This window comes from Apis cerana, linkage group LG11 (assembly GCF_029169275.1).
Source record: "Apis cerana isolate GH-2021 linkage group LG11, AcerK_1.0, whole genome shotgun sequence".
Lineage (NCBI taxonomy): Eukaryota > Metazoa > Arthropoda > Insecta > Hymenoptera > Apidae > Apis > Apis cerana.
The window spans coordinates 12,610,351-12,637,224 of NC_083862.1; the positions used below are offsets into that span (position 1 = coordinate 12,610,351).

Genomic DNA, 26,874 nt, shown 5'->3' on the forward strand with positions numbered 1-26,874 from the left:
CTCTGTTCGCGAAAATTGGAATCAATATGATTGCGCGGCGAATTGCGGTATGCGAGTCGCGACGATCTAACGCAATAGCGCTATTGAACGACGTCGATAACCTTTTACCGCGTAAACCGCAAATTTATTAACCACCCGGTACATCTCGGCCTAGCTCCCCGGAATATAAACGCGTTGCGTAAAACGCGCTGACAGCCGGACAGAGGGTCCATGCTGGACGTGGAAGGGGTGGGAGAATGAAAAATGAGAATTATTTGGCGAGCAGCTTTAAAACCACGCGAATAATTCACGCGGCATCGAGGTCATGTAAAATGGAAAATAAAGAATTTCTGTGGAAATTTTTGAAACTGGGAGTTCGCGGATGGGATGATGATGCACGATTCCATACGAGTGTTTAAAATTTTTGACGTATTTTTTTCTCTTCTAATTCTTTCTAGAGTTGTTTAATTTTTTAATAAAGAGGAAATTCCATTGGATCCGCGATTCCAGAGATTATGCCTTTGAGATTAATTTGGAATTTATGTCGCTTCTTTTCTTCTTTTTTGCTATTAACTTTTTGCCTTGAATATTTAATTTTTTTTCTTCTCTGAAGAACATCGAAAGGAGGATGGATATATTGTTAGAGATATCGAGGCGTGTATTTGTATTTTTTAATAAAGTTCTGGGATCGTGATTGACAGAAATCGAATGAGAAATCTCTGATAATATTATATACCGAAGAATAATGGAAAATATTTAAAGGCGTATGGATCGATAATTCGATTTATGACAGGTGTTATCTTAGCAAAACTAAAATTCATAAAGGAAGAGCTGTGACATTTAAGAAGGCAGAAAAGAAAGTAGAAAAAGAAGTCGTTTCGGAGAGCATGTTTCAATAAGATTGAAAACGCGAATGTAGAGAAAGTAACTGTTAATTAATCTTTATTCATTTGACTATTAATTGATTTACTTTACGCGCGTATTTTGCATTACTCGTGTAACGAAACGTTAAACGTGATCCTCAGAAATTGAATATCAATAGAATTTATGATCGGTACATTGAATTCGAAGAACGACGTCGATGTAATATTTTAAACATTCGAGAGGTGTGTGTATAAATAAATTAAAATATTTGAAGTTATTATAAAATATTAACAAAAAAAAAATATCTAAAAAAATATTTAAAGCATTTAAATATTCAATAAAATTTCCAATGGTATTAAAAAAAAAATATTGCATTAAAACAAATTTCTCCTTCTATTTTGAAACGATTATTACCATGAAACAATGGAAAATATAATTGTTTGTAAATACAGGATAATTTCGCAACATTAATTCATAGAATATTATTAATATGCATTATTAATAACAACGATTATAGAAAATACCAAACCGAGTGGAATTAACATAAATAATTATTGTTTCGACATCGTTAATTATCTTTTATTTTTCCAAAACGGAGGTCAAACCCGTTCACAACTCGAAATTCGTTGCAAATGGATTGAGAGCAAAGAAAAAGGTTCAAGGATACCGCCGACAAAAGCGCGGTGTGGAGCAGTTTTCGTGGAAAGTTACTCGAGCACGTCGACGATACTTTCGTCGCGAGTTTTACAACCACGATCCATTTTTCGTACTCCCTTTTAGAACCAACCGGCATTTTCACGTCACCGTAAAACGATGCACAAAATTCCGTTTTCACTTCCATCTAGTAAACCTCGAGTAAAGTTATCCATTTTCACTTACGATTAATCCACGATTCGAAGAATTGATCGTTCAACTCGTTACCTGAAAGAAGAAAAAATTGACTGTATATATATTTATATATAGAAACGAATAAAGATATATTTCTCCCAACAAATATCACGAATATCTTCAATTATTCTATTTTTCCCCCATCTTCCAATAGACTTCCAATAGAAACTCAAGCTTTCTTCTCCTTTCCGTCTCCTAAAAAAAAAATAAAACAGAATCAAAGCAAGAAGGAAGAAAAGGGGATAGTTGCAGGGAAGAAGAGGAAGATCGAAATTGAACGCGCACGCACTATCGAATATCGAAACAAAACCTGCAACCAAGATTCTCACTTCCTCCCGGATCTTTTGGAAAATCGAGAAATGGAGAAGGGGAGGGCTCGAGGGAAGATCGAGAATGGAATTCCACTTCGTCCCCCCACTCCGCGTTTCCACGTAACAGAGAACGGAAGGAACGGACCCCTTGTCGTTCTCCAGCCAGTTTTACGACGTGGAAAAGGTGGCAGCACCATCCGGATGGTGAAAGTCCTTCGACGAAGAGGAAGGAGTGGTGGTGCACATATAGAGGGGCGAGAGGGCGCGGCTTGTCCAGACGCTCTTTGTCCCGACAACGACGATGACGGCGACCACCACGACGGCCACCATGTCGCCGAGGTTCCTGCTCCTTCTTGGATCCCTGTTTCTGCTTGCCGGTGAGTACACGCTCTTCCTTCAGGCCGCGCTTCGATATCGATTTTCCACCATGGGGATAATCGATACTGGGGGTCGTTTCCAAGAAATAAGAATATTTGAAGGATTGTCGTTCGAGGATGTTTGCTGAGAAATTTCAGGATCAGAGTTCAGGGGAGGGGGTGTTTGGATTCGTGTGAAGAATCGTTTGAGAGTGAAAGGCAATTTTTAGATTTTTAGAATTTCATTATTTTTGAAAGAGTCTTTTTAAAGTTGAAGCCGAGGGATAATTTTTAAGGGTTTTTACACAGTATGATTATTTCGAATTTCATTGATTTAGTTTGTGAAAGTTTGTTCGAAAGAATAGAGAGAATATTCGTGGTAATAAATTTGATTTCTCGAAGAGAAACACTTGGATATCTACGTTCCGATTCTGTAAACGCAGGTGAAAGTTGTTTTCGAGTTGTTCACGAAGTTTCCTTCGTGAATCGAACGAGTTTTCACACAACTCTTCGTTTTCTTCGGATTTCTATTTGCAATTCTATTCAATGGCTCGGTTAATAAAAATAAAATGTCTCAACGCAATTCAAGTAGTTGGGAAAATTAAACGAAGGTTGTAAACGTCTCGACTTTAACAACAGCCATAAATGTCCCGAGAATCGAGGAACCTGGCTCGGCGGCAATGAATGTTCCGGTGACTTCAACGATTGATGCCGCGACAAGACACGGTTAAACGGTCTCGCCAATCCAACGACGCCTACTTTCAATTTTTACGAAATCATTATTCGAAATCTACTCGAAATTTACTGTCCAAGAAGCTTGGCAAATTTGTACTCAATTGGAACATCTCATTCGAAAAGTTAATATTTAGAAATACTGAACAGATAAAAATAATCGGGGATACACGTTCGAAAAATTGATAATTTTCCCATCGTCTCCGGACAAATATATAATAAAATTCACGGGGCACAGTCTCGTGGAACGTGAAACTTTTGCCGAAGACGAGTCGTCCGGAAGTGGCGTCGATCACGATCGCGGATCACGATTCAGGTGTCGTAAATGAACGAGAAGGCACGAGAAGGGACGTTTGTCCGATCGAGGATGCTCGAGCAGAACCGTGGAGAGGAACGTGAGATGGAGAGAACCTACTTTGGAGAACCACTGTCGCTTCCCTTTCCTCCTTCTCCTCTACTACTTCGTTGCCCTGACATTTCCAAGACTTTCTACTTCTATGAGGGTTCACCGACCCCGTCGTGTTCGTCGTTTACGATCTCGAGAGATCGTGGCTTCCAACCGTCGCGACATTTTCCACGGACAATCTTAGCAATGCCAATCTGCCCTTTTTATTCAAATGTCACGTTCGTTGTCAATTCGTTCTCCTCCTCCTCCTCCTCTTCTTGCCAATTCAACCGAAGAAAGATGGCGAGGACGCGGGGAAATCGATGGAGTCCATTTTTTCTCCATCTTCTGCTCTTCTCCCTTCGATCTGAGAAATTAGAAAAATTATCAAGCTTCTTCCTCCACTTTTCGAGGAATAATAATTTTTTCACGAGATGTGTATGATTGTATGTTTGATTATGAAGATTAAAGAAAGATTATTTTGTTCGGTAATATTTTCATGGAAGGAAAAAATTGCAAAATTACTGTTTAGTAATGTATCGTGAATCTAGAGTCGTTAGATTATTTTATGGAACGAAAGCATGGAAGGGAAGGATGTTGAAAAGTTGCATTAGAGATTGTGCTGATGGATCGAGAGTCCGTTTATGTAATCGATGTTAGAAAGTAATACGTAATTGTCAGTAATGTCTTTTTTACTTTCCAAGATTTTCGTTTTGTTCCATTATTTCTTTTCTTTTCTTTTCTTTTCTTTTTTCAGTTGCATTATTCAACTTCGAATAATTTATGTGAACACGAATTACTTTTCTCAAATTTATTAATATTATTAATTGATTATCCTTTGTTTAACGTCGTATTCAAATTTTCAGGAACACAAGTCAGAGCACAAGACGAGGAGGGTGCCGATGGGATTGACGCGAATGCCGAAGAGTTGTGCCAAGACAGGCCAGGGGACGAGTATTTCCGGTTGAACGTCGACGGGGACTGTCGCGATGTCGTAAGGTAATTTATTTCGCTGAATTACCAATAAAACTCAACGTGTTAACCACTTCGAGTCGCCATCTGTCGTCGAACGTTGAAAAACGACTTTTAAGAAATTCAACGTGAACAATTCTTTAAAATGAAATTAAAGAATCGCATCATCGTCCAAAAATATCAAAGTTTTTCACAAAAAACGAGCTCGTTGATTCTCCAGCGAGTAGAAATCGCATCATCGTCCAAAAATATCAAAATTTTTTACAAGAAACATTTTTGATCGTACAAATCAAATCGTAATCGATTCTGCAACGAGTAGAAATCTCGAAGGTCGGCCAAGTTAACGGTAAAAACGGCGATTTATGCGAAGGATCAAACGTTGAATTCCTTCGGTTCCTTCGCGATCGAATTCCGCGTTGGAAGGTTCAAGGTGAGCCTGATATTAGATACAGGACTCGCCTTCTACACGATGACGACAGCGGTGTATCCTGACTCACACGAATGGGCAAAGTATTCCATCGCCAAGGACATACAAAAATATCTCGGGAGCAGGAATTCTGCAGATCCTGTTGCAGAATGTCACGCGTTTTGGAAGAAGTTTCCTTAACTGTGATTATAATAATTTTATCCTGGCTTCTTAATTTTTACCAAAAATTTACTTATTACAATTTTTTATACGTACTAGTTTAAAATTTCTCAGGATTCAACAATTGGAAAAGATTGGATATTAATGAATGATAATTTGATTTGACAATTTTATTGAATAATACCTGCAATTAAAATAATAATGTATAACATGTATGAAATTGTTTTAAATTTAAAAGATTAAGAATCTTAGAATTGCAAATTAAACTAATATTGAAATCATAAAAATATATAAAGAAATCTATTTCCTTAAATATTAATTTATTCTTTCCTTAAATGTGAATTTCTCAAAATAATTTTCACGTAACTTATGATTCTCATCCTCTTTTAATTAGAATGTGTCTTGAGATGACGTGTCATGATGGCGAGCAGAAATTATCAACTATCCAAAATCTGGAAGAAGAATAATAATTTGCAAATATCAAATATATAAAAAAAATATATATATGTATATATATATATATAATTGAATCACAGATGCGACAAAGCAAGCGAGATTGGCGTGACCAGGTTGGCAACAGTCCGATGTCCGACAGGTCTGGCGTTCGACATTGAGAGGCAAACGTGCGACTGGAAGACGAACGTGAAGAATTGCGACCAACTCGAGAGTAAGCGATACATACAGATTCCTATTCGATTAAACGGCGTCCCCTTTGTTTTCTGTCCGACACGCACAGGTGCACGAAATCCGGCCTGAAGCAAATCACGTGCCCCAGCGGGTTGGCCTTTGACTTGGACAAACAGACCTGCGACTGGAAGGGCAAAGTCACCAACTGTGACAAGCTCGAGAGTAAGTCGATGTATCGACCAGGGTGAGCCGGTGTACTCTGTCTCCATTTCCGTTGTGCTCTTTCCAAGGAATGCGTTCATGCGATCTTTCGTTCCTTTTGTGAAAAGAATATCTCTGAAAAGAGAGAAAAAGATATAAGACACATGTCGGATTCTTTTTAAAATTGCTTTAAACTGTTTTCGATGTCGATGTTATATGGAAAGCGATGAGAAACAACTTCTCGTCTCTTTTTCGTTAAGAAAAAAATTTGAATTTTTGTTTTAAAAGAAGACGGATTTTTTTTGAAAAGGATAAAATGAAATATAACGCACGTTCATGGAAAGAACATCTTATTGAGAAGATTGTTTTCATTCGTTCTCTTATTGAGAATGATGAAAAATTCTTTAAAAAATATACGGAGAAGCCCGGCTCCTTCGTAGACTCGCAACGTAGCACGCACCATTCGTAAGGTAGTAATACTAACGCACGATTATCCTTACGCACTTTTAAGATTCATCCACGATACTTCTCGTCTCCAAAAATTAATCAGAAATCACGTACATGTATATTTCTCTTAAATTTTATTTTTAGGTTAGGTTCATTACCTTCATACTATTGTATTTAATTATCAAACGATTCTCTCGTGTTTATTTAAATTAAAATAAGAAATTCGTGTCTAACTACCAGACAAACGAAATTCCAATTATTATTATAGTTATCTCGAAATACGTTCAATGGAATCTAATTTCCTATACTTTCTAAAGTCACGCAAAAGTGATCGGTTTTGCGATTTATAATTCGATATTTTTCCACTCGTGCATATCTTTGAGTTACGTGAGTTTAAATAACGTTCTACGTATATACATTCGCCGAGTGAAAACGCATGATCATTACAAACACGAGACCACTTTCGAGACGTAATCTCCAGTTCAGCCACTTTCGATTCGTTGCCGAGAGAGACTGGTTTCGATTTTGAGCGAAAGTGGAGACGAGAAGCTCGTGCCTCGAGCGTTCTAACCTAATTTTTCGAGACTATCGATGTTCTCTTCCTGCCAGATTCACGCAATTCTCTCGATTCATGTTGCACGACTAATACCCGTGAAAATTTTGCCTCGCTTTTTTTCCCCATCTCTCGTCAATTCGATTCGCTTCCTAAGCGATTTTTAATTAACATTCTGCGTCGTTTCGAGAGATTGAATTCCTGATATAGATTATAAAAAGCCGACGAAAAACTTGAATTTCCAAGTTACTCGAATATTAAAAATAAAAATTGAAGGATTGTCTATAATAATTATAAAATATCAACATCGATTAAAATCTATGCAACTAAATACATAATCGCGAATAAAGTTATTCTACGCCTCGATACGTCTCTCGAAATCGATTCTCGACACGCAATACAATTTTTCAGCTTTGTTGTGTAGAATTCACTTTAACACACTCTTGTTCACCTGTACATATCAACACTTCACATATTTATTCACATATTCGCATAAATATATACAACAAACACAATTCTTTCTCCCCGCGATCGCTCCAGGTACAAGGTAGCACGTTCTCAATTGCTGATATCTTTTTCTTCTACCTCTCTCTGTCTCGCAATACGAGTATACGCATACATTTTACCTTTCTCTTTCTTTATCTTTTCTCTATATCTGTCTCTGCCTCTCTCGCTCTGTTTGTCCATATCTCCAGATCGGTTTCGCTTCGACGATCTGGCCTCCTTATAACGGCTTCTTCGTTATTTTAGTCGACTCGTTCGCTTTTATCGAACTCGAAACTCGCGCGAGTAATCGTCGCGAATCGATCTCATTAATTTCTCTCTTCTTCTTTCTCTATCTCACGGAATAATTAATATCATCTCATTCTCGTTTAAGGTGACATTTTGTAGCTGTTCTATCTTTTTTCTTCTTCTTTTTCTTTTTCTTCTTGCGCTGACCGCCATTATTTCTAACTGTCACTTCAGTTGTGTGCTTGTTACAATCGAGTTCTGTTCCTTCGTTTTCGTTTCGAACGAAGGACTCGCGTGTTTTTTTGAGTGCCTTCCGTGAGACCTTCTGATTTAATCTCGCGGAATACAATTGGCCAAAAAAAAGAATTTCAACAATTCAACTCAGTTTGGATATAATCGATCGATGTTGATAGCATTGGTCAAAAGAGAATGTTATAGGTTAGCTTTTGTTCTTTTTTAATTTTTTCTTGAATTGTTTAATATACGCAATGTTATATTCAGAAAAGACAAATTCGTTGTTTATTAATTATTTCGTAAAGATAAATTTACTTATTTTTTCTTCTTTGTAATTTGGCCCTGACAGGGTTAATTGCGTAGCGTACAAAGAAATATATTGAAATTTTCTAATACACCGTGAATTATCGATCTATTTACTTTACAGTCAATTGATTTTTGCCTATAGCCTCATTCAAGTGTTTTGCCTTTTAAGCATCAATGATCGTAATAATAAATCATTGCGTCATAAATGATTAAAAATGACCGATTTTTAAAGCCATAATTTCGAGAAAAATGAAATAAGTTTTTAAATGTGAAAGGTGCACGAGAAAAGGAAGAAAATGGCGAAGTTTGCTTTCATTTTTCTTTTTCGGCAAAAATATATCCACGAAGATATTCCTTTTACGTATCGAGCAAACTGCATTGCTTGAAAGCGTAACGCCGCAAATGAAATTAAATCGGAGCAGTCTCATATATTCATGATTTTTCTCTTTTTATTTCTCTCTCTCTCTCTCTCTCTCTCTCTCTCTCTCTCTTTCTCTCTTTCTTTCTCCCCTCTTTTGCTCACTGTATGTATGCTTGTATATGTGTGCACGCGTGTGTACGTGTTGAATCACTTGCAATTCTCTTTTCTCGCGTCGTATTCCCTCGACGAGTGGTACGTCGAGGCACCGCCTCAACTTTTTTATTTCTTCGCTGCCTGTTTTCGCCTTTCGCAATAGCTCATCTCTTCATCACCGTATTTTCTATTTTCTCTATCTCATTATTATCTCAACAATGCCTGCGTATATGTATGTGTATATATGTGTTCGTGCGTGCGTGTATATGTGCATATGTATGTATACGTGTCTATTCTTTTCTTTTCTTTTTATCATATTATTATATTTATCACGGAATTATCTGCGTGCAAATCGCTGCGAGCCAACGAAACAAACGATACTCTCGACACTTGGACATACTTCTCGCGATAGGCCAACCGTGATTCGTTCCTTTTTCATTCCGTTTTTACATTCTTTTTGTCATTCTCTTTTTGTTTCTCTCTGTTAATATCCTTCTACAAACGATCTCGAAATGATTTCTTGGATAAATAATTCAGTATAGAAATTTACGATTGCCCCAGGGAAGAGAATCTTCGATACAAAGATTCTTTTTCTTCTTTTCTTTTTTTTTTTTTCAATTTTTCTATTTCCCAGCGAAATGGAAAATCAAAAGTTCTCTTTGTTACGTCCATCTTGGTTGGTTCTATTACGCTTTTTTCCAGTCGGCTAGAAGTCAGAAATTCCTCGAAGGAATTGAAGAGAGGCGAACGAAAAGACCGGTTGATACGCAGTGGCGTAGGAACTGTTGACGCAAGGATAATTCGAAATCCTCTTAGCTCGATACCTTTGACGATTCGTTGACGCTTTATCGTATAAAAGATGTATCGATTTCAATATGTTCGATATTGAAAGCTACGATGGAGAGAAGTCAAAGGTGTTCAGAAAACTTCCCACACCTGTACATAAAGTCCACGTGTATATAAATACCAGATTACACGGGGGCTCGAGGAAACTGTAACTGGTCTTACAAGATGTAATTAGATTATTATAGTTAATCCCTTGCCTTATAATATCACGTAAGAAAGTTTATTTTTAATTCTGGCTTCGATCCTTTATTATTAGCGGTAAAAGGCTAATATTATTTTGAGTAATCGTTGAAAATAAAAAAATATTATAAGATAAGGGATTAGTATCGAGTTGGCAATGTACTACGTAGCTTTGGGTCACATTAATCCCGCACAGTAACAACCTTTAATCCTTTCGAATATTATTCATGAAGAATATAAATTTATCATTGTAATATATGATCCCTGTAAAAATTATATTGTGTATTAATATATTTGTGATCATGATCGATGCAAAAGTTATATACATTATGAAAATATCTTAACTCATCGAAATCAAATTTAAAGATTAATCAAATAATAAAGATTCGTGTCGTTTTATCACGTGTCTTTTGCAGAAATGATAAAATTTTAATCACGATACTTTGCCTTCCCAATTTAATCGATTTATAGTCGACATTTTAAAATCGATCCTCCAAAAATATCATCACAAATATATTTAATGCATATCCAGCCATAAATAGTCGATCGATTTCCTTCGTAATACAATTCCTCCTCAAGTAGAACGACACCGATTCCTGCGCCACTGGTGAGCGCGCCACGATATCTGTACATATAAATTGGGCGAAGTAAAAGTAGAATTTGCAGCTGTGGTGAAAACACCAATCCAAAGTAGTGTTGGTTATCGTCCAGGCGACGAAATCGGCCTGTTAACGAGGATTACAATTTGCAGAGCCGCGTAAGGTGCTGCCCATCCTGAGGACCGACGAACCAGTCTGCCCAGAGGGCAAATTATCGTGTGGTAACGGCGAGTGCGTCGACAAGGAGCTCTTCTGCAACGGTAAACCGGATTGCAAGGACGAATCCGACGAGAATGCGTGCAGTAAGTGTCGATTTGATACCGCTCCTTTTGGTAATCGAGTTGGAACAGCGATAGTTTGTACTCGTGCTTTCCTAACCTTTCTCGAATCGCCATTTTATTATTATACGTAATCATTATCTCTTTTTCCGAACAAAAATATTTTCTCATTTTTGATCCTCGCGTTGATCGAGAACCACATATAAACGACTATTATATATATTTTTTTCTCTGTTTTCCCAGAAACTTATCTTATCTCTTCGTTAAATTTCTCCAACTTTCTTCCAACGATTCCAAGTTGATTCATTCTCCTTTCCAGCCGTGGAAACCGACCCGAACCGCGCACCGGACTGCGACCCAACCCAATGCCTGCTCCCCGACTGTTACTGTTCCGCCGACGGTACGAGGATCCCAGGGAACATCGAGCCATCCCAGGTACCCCAAATGATCACCATCACGTTCAACGGAGCCGTGAACGTGGACAACATCGATCTCTACGAGGAGATCTTCAACGGGCAGCGGCAAAACCCCAACGGCTGCCAGATCAGAGGGACCTTCTTCGTCTCCCACAAGTACACCAACTACTCGGCGGTCCAAGATCTCCATCGTCGAGGGCACGAGATAGCCGTGTTCTCCCTCACCCACAAGGACGATCCCCAATATTGGACCCAGGGCAGTTACGACGATTGGCTGGCGGAGATGGCAGGCGCGAGGCTAATTATCGAGCGGTTCGCCAACATTACCGACGGCTCCATCATTGGAATGAGGGCTCCTTACCTTCGAGTGGGCGGCAACAAGCAGTTCGAGATGATGGCCGACCAGTTCTTCGTCTACGACGCCTCCATCACCGCGTCCCTTGGCCGTGTGCCCATCTGGCCCTACACCCTGTACTTCAGGATGCCTCACAAGTGCAACGGCAACGGTGGAAACTGTCCGTCCAGGTCCCACCCCGTGTGGGAGATGGTGATGAACGAGCTGGACAGAAGGGACGACCCGACTTTCGACGAGTCCCTGCCCGGCTGCCACATGGTCGACTCGTGTTCCAACATTCAGACCGGGGAGCAGTTCGCCAGGTTGCTCAGGCATAACTTCAACAGGCACTTCAACAGCAACAGGGCGCCCCTCGGCCTCCACTTCCATGCCTCGTGGCTGAAGAGCAAGAAAGAGTACAGGGAGGAGTTGATCAAGTTCATCGAGGAGATGCTGGCCAGAAGCGACGTGTACTTCGTTACCATGGTCCAGGTGAGCACGTTGCTTCACACTAAAATCCTTACCTGTAAAGAATCTCCAAGTTATTACAATTAATTTACAAATTGTATTTTAAATTTCGTACGATTAATTCTTATTTTATTATAGATAGAAACCAATCTCGAACGAAACGTAACGGGTTTAAAAGTCGAATAAACTTTGACTCCTGCTTTTTATCTTAATTTTTATTTTAAACGTCGAAGTTGCGATCGTCTTTGTCAATAAGATCTTTCAAAAGATATTACCCTGTTATCCTTAAGGTAATTTATTCTCTTATTTATAAATTAGAAATCAAAATTTATCTTTAAATTTAAATTAAAATTCGTGTTACTTCTATTTAATTCATTAATCCAATCGAATCAAATTTAATTACTTATTAACGATCCTCTTTCAGGAAGTGTGGAATTATTTGCGAGAAAATAATTTCGAATCGGTTCGAAAGAAAACAAGTAAAATTCTTCTTACCTTTTAAAGTTATTGCTTGGATATCATTTAATGGAAGGTGAAATTCGTTGGAACCTCTATCACGATTCTTTTGATACAGTTCAATTTATCCGACGTTTTCAATTTCGCCGCATCACGACGTTTCTCATTCGTGATCCATCAAACCTCGCTTTTATTATTTCTCTTTATACGTCGATACATTTTCCGCTTTCAATCCAACCCCGCGATACGAACTTTCTTTCTTTCTTTATTTTTCTCTGGATGAATCCGCTGTATATATATTTCTATCCGATCGATCCGTAATTTACAATTACCCGTACGTTGCTTTCATTCCAGAGAAACACGATTTCCGCTTCGATTATTTCGATAGCAGAAGCGCATAGATTAAATGCATCGAAACTTTCTAGCGAGACCAACTACTCTTTCGTACCGAAATTCTACAAATTTGTTAAGAATTAATTTCAAATTTCTCTTGAACACTGCTCTAACCTCAATCGTGATATTCGATCAAAAATGGTTACAAAAAGTATAAACTTTTGAATAAATGCACATATAATCAAACTTATATATACAGACTTGCAAAAGAAAAATATCCCCAAATCTTGAAAACGATACGTCAAATCGAAACACTTTACGAGTGAAAATTCAGTTAAGGTCCGACCAAATACGTACTCGTTCCACTTGCAGGTGATCAAATGGATGCAAACACCGACGGAGCTCTCGGCGCTCAGAGACTTCCAGGACTGGAAAGAGACCTGCGACGAGAAGGGTCAGCCCTACTGTTCCCTTCCGAACGCCTGCCCGTTGACCACCAGAGAGCTTCCCGGCGAAACCCTTCGTCTGTTCACCTGCATGGAGTGCCCCAACTACTATCCATGGCTGCTCGACCCAACCGGCGACGGTTTCACCGCGAACAAGAAATGAGCGATCGGGAGAAATGATCGGTCGTTGGTGTGGCGCGTGTCCTCGACAAAAATTCGGCAAAGATCGTATCGAAGATGAGAAATTTTCTCGGGGCACACGCGCCTGAACGTGTCGCACTGAAAACGTGTCGCGAACGGAAAACGAGGAAAAAATCTCTTGCCACGATTGACTCGAATCTTACTTATACCAAGATTTCGATTTCGAAAGCAAATTTGAACGTCGATGCATTTACTTATGTAGGTTTTAATTTAGTCCGCGAAATTTTGCACGAGTTCTTAAACGTTGTGATATTTTTGAATGGGATTTTATAACAAGTCCAACGATTTGGTTGATTGAATCGTCGTTTTTATTCTTGAGATTTTTCTCTCTCTCTCTCTCTCTCTCTCTCCTTATTATTGTCGCAGAAGAAAGTCAAAGTTCGAATTCTCGTTCGCGAAACGGTTTTTCATGATTGCAAAAAGAAAAAAAAAAAGAAAGAATGAAAGAAAGAAAAGGAAAAGAAGAGAACGAAGGGATTTATTTCCTCTTTGTTGTGGAGGAACGAGTTCTTCGTGTAAGTTTATTCAACTTGTACATAACCACCGTATCCTTGCCCTTTCTCTGATCCCTCGTCCCTTTCTTCTGCGGCGCGTAGTGCGTATTGATTCATCGATCGTTGAGGCGCCGTGTTCACTTGGTTAACGTTTAGCACTTAAGAAAGAGTAATTAAGTGAGAGTAATTAAGTATGTAATTCTTAGAGTCCCTATTAAAGTATTTCACAATAAACGTTGTACGAAACTAAAAATTTCTTTTTTTTTTTTATTTTTATCATCTATTTGATACACGAAACACTTTTATATGTGTGAAAATAATTTTTTAATCACGTGAGAAGTTCTATTGGCATAAATAATAATTTCTAATACAACATGTATTCTTATTCTTCTTAAGAATTAATTTTTATGGTAAGATAAGTAAACTTAGTAAAAAAAAAAAAAGAAAAATGGATAAAGTAGATTTCATCTTTTTCGACGATTAATTCGAATATTAGACAATCAAACTACTTTCGAGATTATTCAACGTGCAAAAGTCAATTTCGAAAACTTTTAGATAACAGGAATGTTAATCTCGAAATAGAATCGAGTGGAAGATGATTTAGTTGTCGGACATGATGACACATTCTCGATAGCCTTGAAAATCATCGATAGACGCCAACGTTAAGGTCGTAAAATGTCATTAATAACTTGTCCTTTTCCCATCTGCACAGAAGCCCGAGAGTATCTTTCGATTTCGGATAGCATTCCTTTTCGATCACGAGTCGTTATTCAAAAAAGTAATTCCTTGCACTTTCTTTGATTGGCAACCTTTCGATATTTTTATTCTGCCTATAAGAATTTCTCAATTACAATAAGAACCTCAATTTTTGCATATCTGATAGATATTTCAATTATATTTTTATTTTCCAATTTATATTTTATAATAGGAATATACTTGATATTAGCGTGAAGTTCTTGAGAATCTTCTCGAGATGATGCAGACAAGAATAATAAGTGGGAGAAGGATAGGGATATGATTAAAATATGAAAATCAACGCCATCTTCAGAGTGCCGCAAATGAAACACATATAAAAAAGGAGAACAAATAGAAGAAAAAGGATAGAAATAAAAATAAGAATTAACTGTCAGCTCCATCTCTTGAATGCTAATGATATTTTTTCGGAAGGATGGTAAAGTAGAATAAAAATTTAGAACGCCATTTTTTGACTAATTTTAAAAAGATGATTTAGTCGATAGATGGCAATGATCTTTAATTCTTACTTTCTTTTACTCTAGCTTCGAAAAAGTGAGAAAAGTGGTCTAATTTATTTTTAAAAAGAAATAAAAAATATATATTTTAAATAATTGATTTAAGAATAAAATTTTACAAGTTATCAAATTAAAAATAAATAAATATTATTTTTAATTCAAAAAAGAAAGTATAATATATAAATAATGTGTATAAAATGTATGTATATTTTTAAATAATAAAGATTTTATGTTTGTTTTCTATAAAATAAATTTTGTTAAAATAAAGTTATATGTATAAGATATATAAATAAAATATATACATTTTTTAATATATTTTTGCATTCTTTAAAAATGTGACATCTGAGATAAATATGAAACAGGTAAATATGTTAAATTCTATAATTAATACTAAATAAAATGATGAAAAAATATTATTTTGAAAATAATAGAATAAGAAAATAAATATAATAATAATAAAGATAAGTTCAAATGATAAGTATATTAAATTCCAAAAAAATATTCACATGTTATCTCATATTATATTTTTCAACACAAAAATATGAAAAATTTCAACAATGATATCAAATTCTTAAAATTTCTTGAAAATAATATCAAATTCCTTTTCGAAGTTTTTACATTTTCGGGATCTAAACTTAAAATTTTTTTTGCAAAGAAAAATTTATTTCTTTATTTAATTATAAAAATTTCTGAAAATTTGTAAAAATTTTAAGCTCCGATCTTGAGGAACAGAAATAGAATTTTCTTTTGTTAAAAAAGAAATAATAGTTTATTTATTTATTTACATTTTTTGTATCGTTTATTTTGATTTTGAAATTATTTCTTGGAAATAATATCAAATTTCTGAAATTTTTAAAATTCTTAAACTTAGATTTGGTATATGTGAATATAACCTAAAAATGTCTCGTAAAAATTTTTCGATATTTTCAAGAATAAAAAATTTACTTATCTTTTGATTAACTTTTACAATTATTATTTTATTAAATATTTTTCAACAGTATTTTTCTCTAAAAATACTTATCATTTTTATATTTTTACAATTAATAGAAATGGGAATATAAATTTTATTTAAAAAATAATTTATTCTATATATTTATTCTATCTATTAAAATATTTAAATATATAGATAAATTAGAAAAGGATATAAAAATATATCAAATGTTTCATCTTCAATTTAACAAAGTATATTTTGCCCATGAATTTTTATATTATGGCATCATTTTTCATGAATGGAAAATCACAATTTTCCATAAAATGCATTATAAAACTGATAAAACTTTATGTGACAAGTGCATGCTATTTATACATGATAAGTTTCACTTATTCTAATTTTTAATTTTAAGATAAGGCTTAAAACTTTAAAATCACGATTTGTATGTTATTCAAAAAAAAAAAAAAAAATTACATAATATAATAACATTTCACATTTCAACATCTACATTTAACTGTACATGTAAATAATATACAGATACAATTTACATAAATGCAATAAAAAATGGGAAAGATTTGTATTTTCTATATAAACAAAAAAATCATATAAATTGATCTTCAAGAAATTATTTGTGAATCTAAGCAAAAACTTATTTAGGAACGTTTATTTACAATTATTAATTAGTCAAAACTTATTTTAGTAAAGTAGTTATTTCACAGTAACTCTTCATTTGTTTTAATTTTAAAAAAATGAAGATTCAGTTATAATTATTAAACAATTAACGTTAATGTTAATTGTTTTATATCGAACAAATTCTAAACAATAGTCTTATGTCTATTGTCACAAAAATCGTGCATTCGTGTTTGAAAATTCGAACAAATTATTGCACCTTTTCTCTTATACTATCTCTAAAATTTGTAACATAAGAAATGTCTGAGAGTTCGACGACATTAAAAAATCCTAGAAAAAATATTTTTTAGTATTAAATATATATTCTTTCACGTCATATTCCAAGATAACTGCAAAAGATGAATGCTCCACATATACTGAAAATAATCAGTATAATGACAAACCAGAATGGTAGTGTGTCTGTAACAGAGCAGTTACAAATATTTATTGTTTTTGCGCGAAACCTTTAATATCGATAAAATAACATAAAACCATATTAAAAAATTATTTATTACTTACGCCTAAATGGTATACTATGTATGCAAATTTTGTTATCCACAGAAATGCTAACAACTGCAGTTTCAGTGTTACTAGCAATAGTAGGGCCGTCTAATTTAGTTGGTAAGAATTCTAGGCCAGTTACAAACATACTATGTGCACCAGGTACATGCAAAGCTCTCCTCAAACTGAATGCAATATATATATCCACACTACCAGAAAACATGGTTCCAACTGCTACAAACTTCCCATCGTCCGAAACAGCCAAAGCAGATAAAGTTTCTTTATAGGGTATTGCTTTGACAATATTTCCAGAATTCACATCCCACATTTGCAAAAAGCTAGTATTCTTTCCAATTATAGCATTAGAGAGCATAAAGAGTTGAATTTTTGATTTTTCTTCCTCCAATTTTCTAAATCTGCACCTTTTATACATATATTTTAATCCATTTGGAGGTGACCAAATAAGGTCTTTGAACTTTGAACCATTGTTTACATTCCACACAAATGCTTTGCCATCTTTTGCTACACTCGCAATTAATGTACTATCTGGACAGAAATCTATATCATCAATTTCCTTTAAGTGTGCATCCAGATCATTTAGTTTATATAACTGTGGAAACTTCCATAATCTTATATGACCATCTGTGCCACCAGTAGCCATGAATTTTCCATTTGAACTAATTCTAACAATCCTCTGAAGTGGTTCCACCTCACTGTAAAATTTTTTGTTAAAATAATCGTTGTAAGAGATTTTTTATAAAAAATAACCTACCTAAAATCTGTTTGTACACTGTCTAATGGTTTTACTATCAATTGAAGTCTTTTGCTTTTAATATTTGAATTGTCATCTTTAATTTCTTCTATCCTTTCTTCAGGAACATAAGTTTCTTCTCCTTTATCCATATTTTTTCTTTGTCTAATATTTTCCTTAGTATTATCACTAGCTGGTTTGATAACCTCTCCATTTTTCACAGTCACTACTTTACTACTTACATTGTAAAGTTGACAGTGACTTTCCTGACCAGCTGCAATCCAAATTTTCTTTTCATTATTGTAAGTTGTGCAGTTCATAACAACGCTGGGACCTGTTTCATGTCTGGTTACTTCCTCCGCAATAAATTGAGATCCATTATGAGATAATTCAAATATTTCCTATCATTAAAATAAATCAATTAAGAAGTTTATAAGTTTAATTTCTTTTTTTAATTAATATTCAAATCTTATAAAAAAAAAAAAGAAAAATTCTTACAAATCCATTGGCAACTCCAGTTTTTGAAGAACCTCCACCACCACCAACCAGAATATGCCTTCCTGTTAACATCTGCAAGGTATACAAAGGAAAATTTACCTTGGCCAATAGGACACAATTATTCTTTCTAGAAGTCATATTTCTAAAAATTGCTACACCACTACGAATATTTTCACTTTTGTTAGTGTCGTTTAGACAAATGACTATTGATAGCCAAGGATCATGACTAGGCTATGTAAATTGGATCCCGACAAGTTTTCTCAAGGGATACACATACAATAAATATTAGTGTACATATATTAGATATGCATATCCAACACAAGTTTTTCACGAAAACAGACGACAAAACAGTGACGAACACGTATTCAATTCCATGCTAATAGTTTACTTTCTAAATGTACCACAAGATGACTATAGTATGATTTTCTAGATACCAGGTCGATATCATGAACTTCATCGAGTTCGCAAACGGCAAAATGGCTGGTGCCATTGTACGTTGTTTTCAAGTCCCGAGAAAACAATTGGGTAAGTTATTTTAAGATGTTATTTTGTTTCGTTTTGAATCGTATTCAGGATATTTGTGACGTTTAAATGCAATCACAGTGTATATGTGTTGATGTGTCGATATTTTTCATACTTCAAAAAAATTTAAACATTTTGCGTAGAAACGAGGTTATATAATTAAAATAATTCGTTTAATTTTAAGGTTTTCTTGGGTCGTTGTTGAACAGTCAGCAACAAAGAACATTTGCCGATGCCGCGCCAGAAGGAAAAGTATGATTTATTTCTTTTTTAATAACTCGTTATATTTTATAATATTGTGACATAAATATAGTACCAATGTTTTTTTTTAGAAAAGAGGTGGTCCTCTGGCCGATCAAGATCGCATCTTTACAAATTTATATGGCAGACATGATTGGAGGTTAAAAGGTGCTCTGAAAAGAGGAGATTGGTATAAGACTAAGGAAATCATAGAAAAAGGTGCAGACTGGATTATCAATGAAATCAAAGTATCTGGTTTGAGAGGACGTGGAGGTGCAGGATTTCCATCTGGCATGAAATGGTCTTTTATGAACAAACCTTCTGATGGAAGACCAAAATATCTGGTAGTTAATGGTGATGAGGGTGAACCTGGTACTTGTAAAGATCGTGAAATCCTTCGTCATGATCCACATAAACTTGTGGAAGGTTGTTTAATTGCTGGTCGTGCAATGGGAGCATGTGCTGCGTATATTTATATTCGTGGTGAATTCTATAATGAAGCATCAAATATGCAAGTTGCCATTGCAGAAGCTTATCAAGCTGGTTTGATTGGAAAAAATGCCTGTGGTTCTGGTTATGATTTTGACATCTTTGTACAAAGAGGAGCAGGTGCATACATTTGTGGAGAAGAAACTGCTCTGATCGAATCTATTGAAGGGAAACAAGGAAAACCCAGATTAAAGCCTCCTTTTCCAGCTGATGTTGGATTATTTGGATGCCCCACCACTGTTACCAATGTTGAAACAGTTGCAGTAGCTCCTGTACATATTCGATTTTGATATATTCTTAGAAAATACACGTATAAAATTTTAATTCTAAAATTAAAATTTCGATATATAGACTATTTGCAGACGAGGCGGAGCGTGGTTTGCGTCATTCGGTCGTCCACGTAATCATGGTACAAAATTATTTAATATCTCGGGGCACGTGAACAATCCCTGCACCGTGGAAGAAGAAATGTCCATTCCTTTGAAAGAACTCATCGAAAGACATGCTGGTGGAGTAATTGGTGGATGGGATAATTTATTGGGTGTAATTCCCGGTGGATCTTCCACTCCCGTTATTCCGAAAAGGTGTTTAATTATATTTATTGATCAATTACAGAGTTTAACAATTTTTTAATTCAAAATTAATGATTTTGTAGTGTATGCGATACAGTATTGTTGGATTTCGACGATCTTGTCAGAGTACAGACCTCTTTTGGTACTGCAGCTGTAATTGTAATGAATAAACAGACCGATATTATCAAAGCTATCTGTCGTTTGATCAGCTTTTATAAACACGAATCGTGTGGTCAATGTACTCCGTGTCGCGAAGGAATAAGTTGGATGTACAAAATAATGAGAAGGTATGCAATTTCTACTTATTTTTATTTTATATTGAAATAATTAAACTATAGATTTGATAATAGATTTTAAAATCGTGGAACAAATATGCGTTTAGATTTGTTCAGGGACAAGCAGAAGTACACGAAATAGATATGCTTTGGGAGTTGACCAAACAGATTGAAATGCATACTATCTGTGCTTTGGCGGATGGTGCGGCATGGCCAGTTCAAGGATTGATCAGGCATTTTAGACCGGAAATAGAAGCACGCATTGCACAACACAAACAAGCTATATCAAATTAAAGATAAGGTATAGAGACTAGAAGCCATTGAACGTTCCAATAATTGTCAAACAAATGACTGAACAAAGTGCAGATATATTTATACTTGTAAGATGTATTTATTTACAGTATATGTAAGGTGAACCAAGGTGCAGCGTAGTTGAATTTCCTATGTAATTCTGCTGGACTTTGTTTCTCTTTTATGGTCCGGTAAATAAAAATGATAGAAAAATATAATTTGTCTGTATTAATGTAGAAGCAGACGTCACATTTTTAAGTTAATTTAAATTCTTTTTATATCTAAAAATTCTAATGCAAAGAAAAATCCACAATACGTACGATCATAAAGAATTCGTTTTCTAATGGAAATTAAACATTTCACAATATCTTTATAACACAAAAGGATATCGAGTAATTAAATTAAAATTAAAATAAAAGATACTTGAAGAGAATTGCATTTTATTTCAACGACGTCGGAATTCAAGAAAGTAACAGCTTCGAGCTCCGTTCGAAATAACATCGTTACAAGAGATCTCGTTCGTTCTCATTGAGAATCTAACAAGTTATAGCAAGTATCAAATCATAACGTTAATGCGATAAAATTAATAGTTATTCGTTCCTATAAATTTTTAACGAAATGTACAGAATGGTTCAATTGTAATATTTATTAAGAATAAGTTTTCGATTTTTTTCTTTTTTCTTTTATCTATGAATTCAGAACGATAATATCAAAAATGATGGAATCATTCTGTATATTTCAGTTTCAAATAATCATATTTAACATTTTCTTTTTGCGTTAAAATATGTATATATATTCTTCGTAAATTGAATATTTTCAGAAAGCAAAATATTTAATATTTTTAAATATATTTTATATCGAAAAAAACCAAAGAATGCGCGTAGAAGAGGGAGAACCGTTACGAGACGAGATAAAAATCGAAAAATAAAAAGGACATTGGCACACGACGTGTATACCGAACGATACGTTGCATTTATTCGTTCATTATACAAGAAAAAAGTTTTCTAGCTCTAATGTTTCCGCTGACTACGGATACAGATAATAATGTCGCTCGGATTACGGTACAATGTGCGTATACAATATACAATATATATATGTATATACATACAAAAGCGCTCGCTTGTTTACAGACCGATATCTTTTTCTCTCTCACATATTCTCACTCATTCTCTCTTGTTCTTTCGCTCTCTCTCTCTCTCTCTCTCTTTCCTTTTGTGTCTCAAAATCGGGACTGTCTTTTGAAATTCTTCATTTTTCGTTTATTCTTCTATATTTTTTATTTCTCTTCCTTTTTGTCTTCCTTTCATTCAATATACCATCGATAATTAATTCTTTCTTCTTTTTATTTTACTTAAATAAAATTAAGCTAGCCGTTACAATATCGGGATAGCTTGTTGTTTTTTTTATTTTTTAAATTTTTTTTTAAATTTTTTATTTTTAATTTTTTTTTTTTTTTATTTCATATTTCTTTGCAAGCTATTCCGGTGAGTTAGTAAGCGCACACACTGTCTTTTATGATAGGTCCGTTGTTACGTTATCTCCCTCCTATCTCTATCTATCTAAAATCTCTGTTTCATTGATTTTTGTTTTGCCTCTTGCTCACGAGAATCTGGGGAGGTGAATTGAATGAGAATTTATATATATATATATATATATCTTTTTATAATATCTTCTCATTCGGTTTCATCCTTTTTTGATTAATTTATTTTTAATAGCTGGCGATTATTACAAAGCTTTCGTATAAAAGATGGTTTTTGTTCCCTTCTTGACGATGTCAACGATTGAACTTCCAATAATAAATCATGTTCCCTGAAGAGGAATCGACTTCATACGATTAATTTTATTGAACTTTCTCCAAGACGTGCTACGTAATTTACAAGATTAAGTCGGATATAATCTTTAAAAATCACATATTTTAATAACCCTTAAAAACTTCACTTCAAAATATCCATTCTATATGCACTATTCAATGAGCCAAAGATACCAGAAAAGAAAATCAATCAAAAATCGCTTTGTAAAAAAGTTCACATATTATATTTCAACGAAAAGACGAACAAGTATTTTTAAGAGGAAAAAAGAAATGAATATAATTAATCTTCATTTTCTCATCTCATCAACAAAAAGACTCGATATAAATCATAGAAAGATCACACAAAGGAATGGGATGATTATATAAAAAAAGCTTTATCTTTGGCTCATCAATGTTACTCTTCCAGATGACCAGAAGATCCCGAAGATCACATTTTCATCACCTCTCCCGGACCTCCTGAGCACGCGATTAAAAGCCTATGTATAGCCCCGCTAGAGGAGACAAACGTGACTCGTAGCAAAATAATGTACGACGTTAATCTCGTTATTTCACTCGCTCGATTGTACTTGTTGCAAGTCCTGCCATTTGGTCGCGGTCTTATTCGACGCGCGGAAACAAGGTACACGTACACGATATGATTTCGAATAAGTATCTCTTTTTTTCCTTTCTCTCGCTCTCTCTCTCTCTCTCTCTCATTCACGCATATCGTTATCTTTCAGGCGTATGCAATCACGCTCTCTCGTTCTCGCTCGCCGGACACGCGCTCGCGCTCTTTGGCATGATCGTTGGCTATATCCTTCTAGCAAGATCACGCTTATTGTTGGAGACCTATGCTGCTGGACCTGCGCCACTATTTAGTTTCCCGTATATATAATCAGCCATAAAAATAGACGCGTCTCTATTGCAATTTTGCTACGTCAGCCCCTTGCCTGCGCGGCTCTCGAGGATGAATTATTGAATAATTTTCAGTCGCGATCTTGTCTTTCTTCTCTTCTCTTCTCTTTTTTTTAATTTTTACTCGTAAATGGAGGGACGATGATTATAGATGATTCGGAAAGCGAGACAGAAAATAAACCAGAAATTGAGCAAATGATGGTTTAGATCAGTTCCACGTTCGAGTAATTTGATCAAGAAATACACGCAGGATTGGATTCTAATTAATACAGTTTTACATAACTATTAACTCTCGATAGAACGGAACGTTATTCTACGAATTAAAGAATCAAAAATGCTTCGATCCAAAAGACGAATAATAATAAAAAAAAAGGACTCGAAGCAAAAATTTCTCTGTCAGTAATAACAGAAAAGACCGTCGATTTTCCTTATCCGCGCCATAAATCAAGAACACGAACGAAGATAACGATCCATTCCGGTTCCCGCGGTTGACAGTTGCATCAATCTTCTCTCGTGCGCGCACCGGTGGCAGTGACTGTTCGATCGACCCGTTTACAGAACCGGTCAGGATCGTTTAATCGACCAGGCTTTTCTCTTTTCATCCTGAAATCATCATCCTTCCCACGCAATATAATCCAATATCGATTCACCTGACCCAAGCGGTCCCTTTGATCCTTGATCGATCTTCCTCGTTCATCATCTTACGATGTCGTCGGAATATCCCGAATGAACCTGCCACTCGTCCCAACGATCGTCTCAAGAGACCGATTACCGACAGATTCATCGCGATATTCCACGAACATATGTATATACACATATATATATTCAAAGAGCCTCGAATATCCGCGCAGACCAGGCGTGAGCAGCGACCACTCGAAGGGGAGGACCAACGCCCAGGTCTCCTGAATCTATTGGCGAGTGCAGCGACCAGCTGGTCACAGGGATGGGTACATGTACGATGGTCGAGATCGCTCGATGGCGGATGGAAGGCACGGGGTAAGGATATCAAAAAGGGGCGTCGAAGGGTGATGACGGCTCGTCTCGATGCTCTCGGCGGACCTCGACTATCGCTCCTCCTCGGTCCAGTCGCTGGCCGCCCAGGCGGGCAGCGGCGTCTCGTACTCCCAGCCCGGGCCGCAGTAGCGCCACGCGTGCAGGTACATGACCAGGTCGGATGGTTTCGGGTCTCTGTACTTCACTTTGCACTCGTAGCAGTGCGGATCTACGGTCATCTTGTCGTTCGTGAAACTGGAGTCGGGCGGCTCGGATCCCGTCTGCGTGCCGACCGTCACCTTCAACGATTGCTCCTGCTGCTGCTGCTGCTGCTGCTGCTGCTGCTCCTCCTCGGCCAGGCCGGGCGTCGAGGAGGGCGACGAGCCATCCTTGTCGTTGTTCAGCGAGACTCGATCCTCCATGTCCAGCTTGGGCTTGAACAGACTCATCTCCGAGTCCCCGTCCATCCCCAGCCAGTTCTCCGCGTTGTGGATGCTGATCAGGTCCCTGACCAACTCCTGATCGGTCTTCCCGATGTTCCCGCCCTTCCCCTTCTCCGGCCCGAACACCACGTGGTTGTACAGAGGGTCGTTGACCACGGGATAGCCGAGGTACTGCAGGTGGACGCGGATCTGGTGCATCCTGCCCGTCTGGGGCTTGCAAAGGACCACCGACGACTTGCCGTTGTAGCTGAGCCGCTTGAAACGGGTCACGCAGTCCTTCCCCTTCTCCGAGATCTTGCACACGCCGATCTTGTACGACACCACCTCGATCGGCTCCGAGCAAACCACTTCTTCCTCGGGGAACTCCCCCTCCACTCGACACACGTACTGCTTGTGAACCTGGATTCAGAATTAATCCGAGGATTAATCTCAAGTTTCTCGTAACCGGGCTGCAAAAAGTATCCCGATTTCTCTTCCCGCAACCTCGATACACTCGTTTCGAAACGAACCTGTCTGTTTCTTATTTGGTGCTCCATCTGCCTCGCCTTCTTCGGCGTTCTACCGAAAAGGAGAATGCCGCTGGTCAGTCTGTCGAGCCTGTGTATCGTCCTCAAGTTCTTCAGGTTGTACTCCTTGGCGAGAATGAACACGACCGTGTTGTGGCGGTACCGCCCGCACGGGTGCACCTGCAATCCCAATATCCGAGAGATTTATTTGCCGAGAAAACAGCTCTGGAAGCTGGGAAAGAGAGAGAGAGACGGGAGGATGATCGGGTTAAAAATACCGAACGGCGTGCGCGAAAAGCGGGCAAGGATTATTGTATTATTGTATTTGCGGAAGAGCTGGATTTCTGGAAACGGTGGATCTATTTTTATTGTTCCCCCGCGCCTGTTTCTCTTCGCACCCTGCCTGCTTTTTAAAAAGAAATTCTCCCTTCGCACACGGAAAATTCGTGGGGTAATTTCGATTTACATTTTACGTATAGGCCAATAAAGTCAAATTAAAAAAAAAAAAAGATTTTCATCGAGCAAACTAACTAGCAGGTTACCGCTACGATGAGCAAACAGTAAAGAACGGCGTTGGAACACGATCGAAATTCGAGGGCGGCGCCATTATGGTATCGCTGATGGCAAACGTTTCGACCGCACGACACGTGAATGTATACGCACGTGCAAACACGCGACGACCCATTTTCCCCTGTTGGCGATTTTCGAGGGGGAGGGGGAAAAAGCGATCGACAAAAGGGAACGTGGACTCGATGTGGACATAGTGGCCGATCTCGAATCGAGTCGAACAGAGGAGCCGCTCTAACGAGAAGAATACTTTCGATCGTTGGAAGGTCTCGTTTTTACAGAGACCAGAGTTGATGATAAATTTCTTCCTAAATTTCGATTTTATCATACATAGAGATATTATAAGTAGAACTTGGTAATCTTTCCTAAGAAAAATTGTTTCCACTCGAAGATTTGTAGCGTAGCAACTGGTGTAAGATTTCAATGCCGGTTTAAGCAATTCCACGGTTGCAGCTCGACTAACAAAAGAACAAAGGATTACACGGCTTCGATCTTTCTGCGATTGATGTGTACCACATCGAGGATCGCTGCTCGTAAATCAACAAACAGCCGTTCACTTGGCCAAACCAACATTAGATCGTGTTAAAATCCTCGTGAAAATAACCGGGATCACGAATTTCGCTGGTTGAGAGACGAGGAAGGAAAGTGGGTTGGTCAAAGAGAGGAATATCGACGACCAAGGAGCGTAGCTAATAAATCGAAAAGACCTTGTTTCAGCGATACGTGGAAGGATAGGTCGATAGGTCGATGGAGCGAGGTGTAAATAGTACATAAACAGGAAGTAGCGGCTCGTAAAGACACGCTGACAGCCACGTCGACAACGAGAGCCTCTCGATTTGCCCGATAATCCTGCTCTTCATCCCTCTCCTCGTCAACCTCGCCCTCTCTCTTTCCTGCGCGCACCCTGGTCCCTTTGTCACCGACGTATTGTCTG

At 36.8% G+C, this 26,874-nt stretch overlaps 4 protein-coding genes and 1 long non-coding RNA gene across 12 annotated transcripts in view; 2 read left to right on the forward strand and 3 right to left on the reverse strand.

Annotated features, from left to right (window-relative positions):
• Positions 1–2,259: 2,259 nt before the first annotated feature.
• On the forward strand, positions 2,260–13,991 carry LOC107995141 (chitin deacetylase 1). Of its 2 annotated transcripts, none has more exons than XM_017052466.3 (6): positions 2,260–2,419; positions 4,382–4,514; positions 5,610–5,740; positions 10,465–10,614; positions 10,910–11,832; positions 12,970–13,991. In XM_017052466.3, exons 1-6 carry the CDS (start codon positions 2,344–2,346, stop codon positions 13,204–13,206), a joined length of 1,650 nt encoding a protein of 549 aa, XP_016907955.1. In that variant the 5' UTR covers positions 2,260–2,343; the 3' UTR covers positions 13,207–13,991. The 2 variants fall into 2 exon arrangements, with proteins under 2 accessions (XP_016907955.1, XP_016907956.1); XM_017052467.3 differs by lacking the exon at positions 5,610–5,740 and adding an exon at positions 5,810–5,922.
• LOC133666984 (uncharacterized) lies at positions 5,229–6,859 on the reverse strand. Its single transcript, XR_009831976.1, has 2 exons — positions 6,507–6,859; positions 5,229–6,036 (listed from the first exon to the last, which is right to left on the reverse strand). It is a non-coding gene; the product is annotated as an uncharacterized LOC133666984 (long non-coding RNA).
• A 998-nt stretch (positions 13,992–14,989) lies between the features above and the next one.
• LOC107995097 (NADH dehydrogenase [ubiquinone] flavoprotein 1, mitochondrial) lies at positions 14,990–20,945 on the forward strand. Of its 4 annotated transcripts, none has more exons than XM_062081982.1 (8): positions 14,990–15,187; positions 18,769–18,863; positions 19,045–19,112; positions 19,193–19,861; positions 19,941–20,173; positions 20,245–20,448; positions 20,544–20,737; positions 20,838–20,945. In XM_062081982.1, exons 2-7 carry the CDS (start codon positions 18,785–18,787, stop codon positions 20,728–20,730), a joined length of 1,440 nt encoding a protein of 479 aa, XP_061937966.1. In that variant the 5' UTR covers positions 14,990–15,187; positions 18,769–18,784; the 3' UTR covers positions 20,731–20,737; positions 20,838–20,945. The 4 variants fall into 4 exon arrangements, with proteins under 4 accessions (XP_061937966.1, XP_061937967.1, XP_016907836.1 ...); XM_062081983.1 differs by having other exon boundaries at positions 15,014–15,350; XM_062081981.1 differs by lacking the exon at positions 14,990–15,187 and adding an exon at positions 18,507–18,628.
• LOC107995098 (prolactin regulatory element-binding protein) lies at positions 16,160–18,476 on the reverse strand. The gene is made up of 4 exons (XM_017052349.3): positions 18,339–18,476; positions 17,862–18,241; positions 17,108–17,802; positions 16,160–17,008 (listed from the first exon to the last, which is right to left on the reverse strand). Exons 1-4 carry the CDS (start codon positions 18,474–18,476, stop codon positions 16,923–16,925), a joined length of 1,299 nt encoding a protein of 432 aa, XP_016907838.2. The 3' UTR covers positions 16,160–16,922.
• Positions 20,946–22,428: 1,483 nt separating the features above from the next.
• LOC107995096 (pseudouridylate synthase RPUSD2) overlaps positions 22,429–26,874 on the reverse strand; it is a 122,445-nt gene continuing 117,999 nt past the window's right edge. For all 4 annotated transcript variants that reach the window (XM_017052344.3, XM_017052345.3, XM_062081980.1 and 1 more), the window contains 2 exons: positions 25,377–25,553; positions 22,429–25,266 (listed from right to left, as the gene is read on the reverse strand). In XM_017052344.3, coding sequence (XP_016907833.1) covers positions 24,496–25,266; positions 25,377–25,553 — 948 coding nt within the window. In that variant the 3' untranslated portion in view covers positions 22,429–24,495. The remainder of the gene's footprint in view (positions 25,267–25,376; positions 25,554–26,874) is intronic.

What these genes read in the sequence shown, in the direction of transcription:
- LOC107995098 (XM_017052349.3), bottom strand. Translation starts at nt 18,476, where the DNA reads ATGACTTCTAGAAAGAATAATTGTGTCCTATTGGCCAAGGTAAATTTT. An exon ending in AGTGTACAAACAGATTTTAG is followed by an intron (nt 17,803 to 17,861) that starts GTAGGTTATTTT and finishes AAAATTTTACAG; the next exon opens with TGAGGTGGAACCACTTCAGA. An exon ending in ACATAGTATACCATTTAGGC is followed by an intron (nt 17,009 to 17,107) that starts GTAAGTAATAAA and finishes GCTCTGTTACAG; the next exon opens with ACACACTACCATTCTGGTTT.
- LOC107995097 (XM_062081982.1), top strand. Translation starts at nt 18,785, where the DNA reads ATGAACTTCATCGAGTTCGCAAACGGCAAAATGGCTGGTGCCATTGTA. An exon ending in AAACAGTTGCAGTAGCTCCT is followed by an intron (nt 19,862 to 19,940) that starts GTACATATTCGA and finishes TTCGATATATAG; the next exon opens with ACTATTTGCAGACGAGGCGG. An exon ending in ATGTACAAAATAATGAGAAG is followed by an intron (nt 20,449 to 20,543) that starts GTATGCAATTTC and finishes ATATGCGTTTAG; the next exon opens with ATTTGTTCAGGGACAAGCAG.
- LOC107995141 (XM_017052466.3), top strand. Translation starts at nt 2,344, where the DNA reads ATGACGGCGACCACCACGACGGCCACCATGTCGCCGAGGTTCCTGCTC. An exon ending in ATCCCTGTTTCTGCTTGCCG is followed by an intron (nt 2,420 to 4,381) that starts GTGAGTACACGC and finishes TCAAATTTTCAG; the next exon opens with GAACACAAGTCAGAGCACAA. An exon ending in GACTGTCGCGATGTCGTAAG is followed by an intron (nt 4,515 to 5,609) that starts GTAATTTATTTC and finishes ATTGAATCACAG; the next exon opens with ATGCGACAAAGCAAGCGAGA.